The 9511-nt window shown below is 50.5% G+C and overlaps 1 protein-coding gene across 1 annotated transcript in view; it reads left to right on the top strand.

Annotated features, from left to right (window-relative positions):
• LOC109322963 (unconventional myosin-X-like) overlaps positions 1-9511 on the top strand; it is a 142735-nt gene that overhangs the window by 21695 nt on the left and 111529 nt on the right. Inside the window, exons 5-9 of the mRNA XM_019554274.1 lie at positions 1897-2021; positions 2970-2983; positions 5064-5148; positions 6254-6357; positions 7311-7440. Coding sequence (XP_019409819.1) covers positions 1897-2021; positions 2970-2983; positions 5064-5148; positions 6254-6357; positions 7311-7440 — 458 coding nt within the window. The remainder of the gene's footprint in view (positions 1-1896; positions 2022-2969; positions 2984-5063; positions 5149-6253; positions 6358-7310; positions 7441-9511) is intronic.

The raw sequence follows: 9511 nt of genomic DNA, 5'->3' as shown, positions 1-9511 counted from the left end.
GTCCACATCGTTAATGAAGATGTTGAACAGGATGGGTCCCAGGACAGAGCCTTGAGGGACCCCACTGGTCACAGGGCACCACGATGAGTGCCAGTGTGTTATTGGGCAGGTGCATGTGGTGTTGGGTTGCTCTGCCAGCATACCTGCGTGTCAGGGTTTGCAGGGCCAGGATCTGTCTGAGAGTGCCATGGGCAGAGCCATGCCTCTTGCAGTGGTGCACAGCTCTCATCACTGTGGGGCCTGATTCTGAGTCTAAGGACTGTTGCAGCCCAAAAAGCAGTGACAGTTTCATTCACATCCCTGTTCAAAGCCTGATTGTCAAAGAAGGTAGGATTGAGTTTGGGCATGTCATTTCTTCAGCCTCTTGGTGCTCTTCACACTTCAGTGCCTGCAGGCAGGGGACCATGTCCAGGGTAAAGGCAACCTGTGGCATTTGATCTCAAGGAACACTGTAGGCTGGAAAGATTCTTTTAACTTCTTAATGATCATGTACTTTTTGTCTTGTGCAAAGCTGCACAGAGGAGACCGTGGGGAGTATCCAGGTATTTCAAAGCATGCTTGTCTCATGATAGTAATGCAACCCTTTCCATTAAAATCCAAGCAATGTGTTTTATGCTCAGGTAGGAACTAAGGTAAAAACTATACACTTATAGAGCATTCCTACAACATGGTCTTGTTTGGCTGCCTATATCTCGCTTCTTCCTAGTAAGCTTTTAGTTTTTGTGTTGGTTAAAACTATTGTATTAGGTATTTCTAATCCTGGTCCGATTTCATCAGCCTGAGTGAAGTTGACTTTCCCTGCTGATAAGTCATGGGGATTGTCTTGTGGAGCAAGAATTGATCTGTAGTTTTAATCCAGTATTGGCTGCAGCAGCTGGGAGGCCGATTTGGAAAGGTGTTTCCTAAAACAAGATGATGCCCTTTGATGCCTGACCAAACTGAGGTTTTTAACACCCTTTTGGAGCTGGAGAATCCCCCTGAGCTGGAAGGGACAGCATAGTGCTGTCAGCAGCAGGTTGGACACACACAGGGAGTGATTTCTCAGTTCATTTGGAGTCCAGTCTTAATCTAAAGCAGGGGTGGGCAAAATGTCGCCTGTGGGCTGGATGCAGCCTGCCAGGCCATTCTATCCAGCCCATAGGTCCCCTAAAAAATGTAGAAAATTAATATCTGCCCCTGGCTACCTGTCATGCAGCCCTCAATGGCTTGCCAAAACTCAGTAAGTGGACCTCTGCCGGAAATAATTGCCTGCCCTGATCTAAAGTGACAAACTGTCCTAGGCCAACAGGACGAAGTTCCAGCAGTTATTGCAGCCCTTGAACTGCTTAAAGCAAATTAATTTGGCATAAATCTTCCCTTCTCACCAGACTTTCTCCCCTTGGATTCCCCAGGTTCCCTGCACGTGAGCACATGCAGGTCTGTAGCTGAAACCTCAAAAGCTGAGGCCTTGTCCTTGTTGAATGGACATGAAGATCGCGGGTCTCTGAAAAGAAGTATTTTGCCCACATTCCTGTGCCTTGTCAGATTTGTCTCAAGCTGCCAGGTGCCCTGTTTACTCCTTCAGGGCTGTGTTGCATGAACCACCCCACTAAAAGCATCGTCTCACCTCCTTAGGTTTCCAGGTTAATAAAGGATGGGAGAGCCCAGCAGCAGTCATGCTGGTCACCCTTGCTGACTTACCCTAGGTCCAGGTCTTTCAGCCTACTTGGTAGGTGTCATCACCAGCGCTGCTGGCCTCTCGCTTCTCCTTGCTTCCTTTGCCTGCAGGTTTCTCTCGTCTCATGCTGTGGTGACTCTGATGCTGAGAATGCTGAGAGTATTTGGTGCAGGGGATGAAAGGCTGAGTGCTTGTGGTCCGGGTGCCAGTAACTATGTCCCTGTCTCTTCCTTCCCCAGCCCAATCCTGGAGGCCTTCGGCAATGCCAAGACGGTATATAACAACAACTCCAGCCGCTTCGGCAAGTTCATCCAGCTGCACTTCTCCCAGCATGGACACATCCAGGGTGGGCGAGTCACTGACTGTATCCTTTCCTCCAGCAGCCTGTTGCCCTCCCTGCTTATGGCACACAGGAAAGATGGGTAGGGACTAGTGACAACTGGAAGTAGCTTGGCAAGCTCCGTTCAAGCAATGTATCCCTGCAAAGCTGGTTTACAGGAGCAGGTACTTTGTACCTCCTTTGGAATAGGCAGGGGTGCATCTGCTGTGTAGCCCTGGGATGCCTGTACTGCTCAGTCTTTCTAGCTGCTGCTGACCTGCACTGTCCGTGCACTGCACAGAGCAGGGTTAAGGCTTTTATTGTCCTCAGACTGGCCCTGAAGTCCATAGAGCTTGTTTATGGCACATACCTGTTATCACATGGTTCACGCTGCTCCCCAGGGGAGCAGGGGAGGGTTCTCTAGGGAAACTGTGGTCAGGATGCACTTGGTCTCAGAGGGAGTTGGCGGCTGCTGAGAGCCAGTTGCCTGCTGCCCAGTACCAGTGCAGAAATGCAGCCCAGACTCGAGGCAGGGAAGGCCAGAGGTAGCTGAGCACTGGTCTGCCATGGCCCATCCCCTCCCTGGCTGGCCTGCCCCTACCTCCTCCACAGCTCTGACATACACTCTCCTTCCCTTTGTACTCATATAGGGGTGTGTAGGGCTGCCGTACAGCTCCTTTGTGTGGCCGAGAACACAGCATGTGGCAGATTGAAGACTCTGGCGCAAGTTGTGGAGTCAGCTCTGCTACCGGCTGCCACATGACACATTGGGCTAAAATATCTTGCTCTAGGCAAGTTGGACACCTGATGATCAGGGATGCTGAGGAGGGAGGGAAAGCTGAAAACAATGCTCCTGGCTTCCCCAGAGTCTGAGTCGCCTGGTGCATGGCTCCTTGCCTTCAGATCCTTTCCCTGGGGGTTTGGAAATGCATTCATCAGAAATTGGGCTGTGAGGGCACTGGCAAGTTGTTTTCTCTTTCATTGGCTGCTCAGATTTGCTGGAGAAGGTGAGTCTTTTCGTGGCTGAGGGAGCCCCACCATCCTCCCTTGTGTCTGTCCATCACCTCGAGGGCTGGGCAAGCCCCCTGCTCTCACACTGTGGGGAGAGCTCCTTCATCCCTGCCCCTGATCCTCACCGTGGTGGCAGCAGGGACAACTCTTGCTGGTTGGCTGCTGTGCTGGTGGCTGTAGTTAAGGCATCGTCTTGTCAGGATGTTGCAGGCGCGGTTCCTTCCACAGCTGTTCCAAACAAGCGTGCGGGAGGTCTGCTGCCAGAGCATCACACCATTGCTTTCTGTGGGAGAACGGGGGCCATTCAGAGCTGCCCATCCTGATGCCCGGCTCAGCTGCAGCCTGGGCTGGGACGAACAGCAGGCTGCAGCAGTTTTCTCTTCTTTGTCCTGAACTGCACATCGGCTGCTTTTGGCAGGTGTGGGGAGCTGGTGCTTTGCTGCTGGGCCCAGAGGAGGCATCATGCTGACAAGAAGCTCGTTCTGTCATGGCGTGTGCAGACCGTGGGGGTTCTTCAGGGTGGCTTCCTGCCAGTGTGTGCCCTGTCCTCCCTCCCTCCCTGGAGATCACACAGGAGATGTTAACTTGATGTGGCAGGGCACCCTTTCCCCTCACCCTCTCAGTGGGTCCTCTTGCTCCTTGTTTTGCATCCCAGAACAAGGGAAGTAGGAAGGTGCGCTTTGACAGATGTGGCTACTATTGGGTTTTTTCACCCCCAGCCTTGAGGAGGGCTTGTTTTCATGGGGCTAGGGAAACTCAGCTGCTAGATCCTTGCTGAGCACCTTTAGAAGGTAGGAAAGGACATGGGACACATCTGTGCATAAGAGCCTTGGCTGAGGTGACCGGTTGCCTTGTGGCTGTGTGATAGAGTTGACTGTCGCTTTAGTAATAGCTGAGATGAGGATGGTTTGGAGAGGAATGATCCTGCCTCAGGCAGGGGGTTGGACTAGATGTTCCCCAGAGTCCCTTCCAGTCCTGCTCCTCTAGGAGTCTGTGATTCTGTAATGGTACACAGCTCTCAAGGGCTGCCTGTGGGGATGCTGACCTGGCTGATGCCTTCAGCAGCCCAAAGCCAGTAAAATAAGCTTTTTTTTCTTTTTAAATGGATGCTTTTGCATAAACTTGATGCAATTTGAAGTTCTATCTTCCAAAACCTGGCTTTTCTTAAGTGTCTGGGATGCACACAATAGGAGTTCATTTTAGGTGCCTTTGGAAGCATGGAGATCAGGACAAAAGATTAAGCTTAAGCTTTCAGAACAGCCTTTCCAGCACTTTCTTCTTTCCCTGTATCACAGCCAGGGCTTTTCATGCCCTAGATCAGCTCCTTGTGAGTTCAGGTTGTTAGGCACATTAGGGTCCCTGTCATGGAGTCGACTGATAATACCTGAGGGCCTGATCCTGCAAATCATTGTTCGTGTGGTTAGTTGTCACTCGCATAAGAAGCCCAGGGCAGTGAAGAGAGTTGTGAGATTAAAATCTCTTACAGATAAGGTTTTCCAGGACTAGTGGCCACCTTGTTCCTTGCACCCCTTGGCACACCCCCCTGTTGGCAGACAAAAAGCATGTCTTAATAGATTCCATCAAAACATGGATCCAGCAGTGAAATCCATGGCATTACGCATACCCTGAGGGGCTCTCTATTCTAGCAAAATGGACTGTGCCATAGATCTGACCTCCTTATTATGAGCCCCCATCCTTGTGTCACATGGAGTGGGTGTGGAGAAAAGTGCTGTGGGTGAGAGGGGCCTCCTGTGGTTCTTGCCTCCTAGCCAGCACAGTTCCATGCACATGTATTAAGCAGCATCCTTCGACCTATTTGTGCTTAGGAGAATCAGCTGTGCTCAGGGGTAAGGCTTGGATAGGGGTTCCTGCCCCAATGTGCTCTCTAAGTAAGTGCAGAGAGGCCGGTTCACGCTTGGTGACAGGACCGTGGATTGGGTAACAAGGGCCTTGTCCCCCTTGCTTCTGCCACTGGTATACTGGCCTTAGTTGCTTTCCCAGAGCCTGGCCCTGTCTCTGCTGTCACCACCCTGGATTCCCAACCCAACCAGCTGCCTCCTGTGTTGTCCGTTTCAGAACCGGGTGGTGCACCAGAACCCAGGCGAGCGGAACTACCACGTGTTCTACGCACTGCTTGCTGGTGTTGCTGGCGAGGAGAAAGGTAATTTGCTCCTTCTACCTCTTATCCAACCAATCAAAAGCCCATGACAGGGATGAGTCACCTGGGATTTAGCAGATTCTAGCACCAAAAGGAGGACTTTTACTTGGAATTGCTGTAAGGCTTCTGGGGATAGGCTACAGCATGATGTGAGCTGCTCTTTAGTCTGTTCATGATCTGGGAATGAGAAGGAGAGTGGTCTAGCAGACTGGCTGCAGGACTGGGAGTCTGGAGTCCTGATCCCAATTCTTACCAGTGGCTTCCTGTAGGGAACCCAATTTCTGGAGGGGTTCCAAGAAGATGGAAGGGGACTGAGGTGGGCCCATCTTCTCCAAGGGCAAATGAGATGACCTGGGTGACTCCAGGCTGATTGGTCTGACATCAGTCCCAAACAAAACTGAAAAACTGGTGTGGGATTCAGTTAATACAGACTTAAAGAATGGAAAGAAAATTAATGCGGGTCAACAGGATTTGCAGAAAATAGGTTTTTGTTAAAAGAACCTGATTTAATTAATCAATGAGCTAATTTGTTTGGCTGACCAAGGTAACTGAAAATGTAATTGACTCAGACTCTGGTAAAGTGTTTGGCTTTGTACCATATAATATTCTTATGATAAAAGCTGGGCTTGTATATTACCAATAAAACACAAATTAAATAGGTCAGTTTGCTCATTTTTAACCCAGCTTAACCCAGTGGAAATTGTCACTGAATGTGGAAGTTTCCAGTAGGTTCTTCAGTGGTTGGTACTAGGTCCCAACTTGTACCATATTTTTTAGTTGGTAATTCTGAAATAAATATAAAAGTAACTGCAGATAAAATTTGCAGATGACCCACATGTTGATATAATGGTAAACATTGACCTATTCCTGCCAGCTGAAATCATCTTAGGGCTACAAAGAGAGAAGTGGTCCCCCTGGGTTAGAAGTGAAGCCCAGGATCGGGGTGGCTGGGTAATGGCTGCATGAAGTTTGGCCTGAGAATAGTCACGATCCCAGCTGTACTGAACCCTCATGGCCACAAGCCTCAGCGTACCTGTGGGTGCCTGTTTTCCATGTGAACTGACCTCTCTCTTGTCTCTTTTCTTGTTTTGGGGCTGGCTCACTGCAGAAGCCCTGTCCCTCTCAGAGCCAGAGAGCTACCGCTACCTTAACCAGTCTGGCTGTATGAATGACGAGAACCTAAATGATGCAGAGATGTTCAGCAAGGTCATGGTGAGTCCTAGACCTCATGGAAACTTCTGTGTGTAGTCACACAGCAGTGCTTTGGAGTGATTATGTTGCACCCAAAAGGGTTTGTCTAGTACCATGTGGGGTTATCCCTCTTGGATAGGGTTTTTTTTTAATTAAAATGTAAGTGGAAGAAGAATACTTATGCAGATGAAAATGAATGACAACCTGCACCTGAAAGTGTGAGTCACTGAGAGCGCGATGCAGTTGCTGCAGTGCCCAGGATGGCTGGAGCCCCTTGGTTCCAGGCAAGAGGGGAAATGGAGCACAAAATGCTCAGCATGTCTGATGAGGCTGAGAGAGATGCGGTGTGCTGCCACCTTTCTGCATTTTGCTTGTTCTGGATTGTGTGGCTGGTGACTGGAGAAAAGGAGCTTTCTTCCTGAGCACACAAAGGCAGGAGGAAAGCAACGACTAGTGGCAATTCCAGCTGGGGGACCTGGTTACAATGCTTAAAGTGCATAGCATGGGCACTTCCTGACCCTCTCTTGGAAACCATGGCAGAAGTGTGTGTGTGCGTGTGTGTGTGCGCGTGCGTGTGTGTGCACGCATGCGCACAAGTTCTGAAAAGCATATTTCATATATTAAAATCAAGGAGTCTGGAAAACAAGGAGTGAAAGCAAGCAGCGCCTTTGAAGAGTGGAGATTTTGATGTAGGCAAAACAGAAACTTAGTGGGAGGACTCCCAGAAGCAGAGAGTCCTAGAGATGGATGTAGAGTGTGTGCACGTGTATTTGCCTCTTTGTGGGTGTGAGGGGAGAAAGAGGTCTAATGAACACGGAGAGATGCTCAAGTGGGCCCAGGGGACGGGTTGGGTGATCCTGAATTCGTCTCTCCCACCCTGAGTTACTGTGATCCTGAGCCCTAAGCTGAATGGTCAGGATGTTGGTGTCCCTTTGCATGATGCTGCATCACTCTGTCTGTGTGGCTCTGAGCAGACCGCAATGAAAGTGATGGAGTTTAGCACAGAGGAGGTCCGGGACATCTTCAAGCTTCTGTCTGGCACGCTACAGCTGGGAAACATCGAGTTCATGACGGCCGGTGGAGCCCAGATCACCACCAAAGCAGGTAAATGGGACCTTGTGAGTGTGGACAGAAGAGTGTATAGCTTGAGTAGTGCCTGCTATAGCCCTTGGTGCCCTGCCCTGCCCTCTAGGGCAGAGTCCACAGCAGATGAGTGCCTGTGACCTGTCTGCAAAGAACATCCATGGGCAGAAGCTTCATAATGCTGACCATCATAGATTTCCCTCTGAAGCATCTGCTCTTGGTCACCAGGACAGGATCCCCAGCTAGCAGTTGAGCCAGTCTGGCAAACCCTGAGCTCTTGAGCAGATGGGGGTCTAGAAATACCAGAAAAAAAGTGTTCCAGTTCTGGAGCTGGCTGAACCTCTGAGCCCCTCATGCTCTCTGGGGGACATGACTCATAGGCCTTGGGGTGTTGCTTTTCTCCAACTGGAACCCCCAGGAGTTGCTACCTCAAGGCTGGGGCCATAGACGCCTACAGTTTGCTACTGTTGCCTCAGCACATCTGGCATCTGCTCAGCTCTGTGGCACTAAGCAGTGACAGGATTGCAATGACAGAGTTTTGGAGGCACTGACAGGGTCAACCAGCATCCAGCCAGCTCTTCAAGTCAAGAACCGTTTGCTCAGAACCAGTGATTTTGAAGAAAATGTGCCCTGAAAGCAACACACAGCTACCATACATGTCCAGCTTAACACACATGCCTAATTTAACCATTCGTCTTCTGCATGGAGTCCTGGGCAGTATGAAGTGCTAAGGTCCTTTCACAGGGCCTGTCTGTCTCCTGTCACTTTTACATGTCTGCCAGTTCTTGGATTGCATGCATGCATGTGTGTATGTCTGTCCCCCTAGGCCAGGGCTGTCACTTTTACTTTTGTACAGTTTATCACGTCAGTCCTCTTGCACTGCATCAACCTAGTCTGTGCTTCCTCCTCATTTTGTGTGCGAGACAAACTTCAACAGAGGCATTATCCTGCCTTGTTTGAGCAGTTCACATTAATTGTGCCCTGGGCCATGGAGTCCAGTCCCTTGCATATGTAGGCAAGTATTAGCTCAAGGAATCCCTGAAATCACTGCTTCAGGCTCACACACAACTCTGCAGCACCCAGAACAGCAACCCCACCCTATTGCGTGCCATAGGTAGAAGTAGGGGAGAAGCCTAGTTACTGCCATGCCAGTGTAGCAGCAGAGAAGTAATTGGTTCATTCTAGGAGAGGCCTATGCCCCATGCTACAGAGACAGGCAAAACATCTTGCAGTCTGTGCCAGTCTGACTTTGGGGTAGAATTCCTTCCTGACCCCAGACCTGGCCTTCAGTCCACACTGTGGGCCCTGGGCCTTTTGGTTCTTATAGGAGACAAACTGTAGATCACCCTCTGAGCCAGAAGTGCACTCGCTACCCACTTCTCCTCCCCCACATAAGTCTGACCACATCACTGCTATGCAGTTAATGCAGTGCTCTTCCAATAGTCCATAATTTCAGAGTAACAGTGAGCAAAGGGTTGAAAAATTGATGAGGTTTGAAGCCCTCTGTGGCAGGCCAGTAGGGGGTGCTCCTGCATTGAGCCACCCACCTCCCTGCATCCGACCACCTTCCCGGCCCTGAGCGCCTCTCTGGGGCGCCTCATGTCCGGCCGACCCCTTCCTGGAGCACACTCGCTAGCCTGGCGGTAACGTAGCTGCCACCACCCCGAGAAGGGACTCACTCTCAGCCCTGTGTCCTCGGGGAAACACAGGCCTAAAGTCCTACGGGTACTCGACCCAGTACAGGCGCTTGGGGCACTTCCCCAAGTCAGGGGCCAAAAAGGAAAGTCTCCCTTAGCCTCTTAGGCATAATTTAGACCCACCCCTCAATAAGTCTCCTATGCCGGTCACAAAGGAGAACTTTATTGATTACAGGGGTGGGGTGAAAATAGGGTACAAGATCACAGAAATCCCATAGAGCAAACCAGTCTGGCTGAGGTAGCCTTTGGTCACACATTTGAGTTACTGCCAGCTAGATATCTAACCAGATTTCGAGTAGCTTACTCACAAGCATCATCCCGAGGCTGTTGGAGATCCCCTCTGGAGGCAGGCCGCTCCCCGCTCATGAGCTATGGGGGAGAGAGCCAGTTTCAGA

This window comes from Crocodylus porosus, unplaced genomic scaffold (genome assembly GCF_001723895.1).
Source record: "Crocodylus porosus isolate Cpor-Errol unplaced genomic scaffold, CroPor_comp1, whole genome shotgun sequence".
In the NCBI taxonomy this organism is placed as follows: Eukaryota; Metazoa; Chordata; order Crocodylia; family Crocodylidae; genus Crocodylus; species Crocodylus porosus.
The sequence above is the reverse complement of the archived record's forward strand: the minus strand, read 5'-3'. Positions and strand labels throughout refer to the sequence as shown.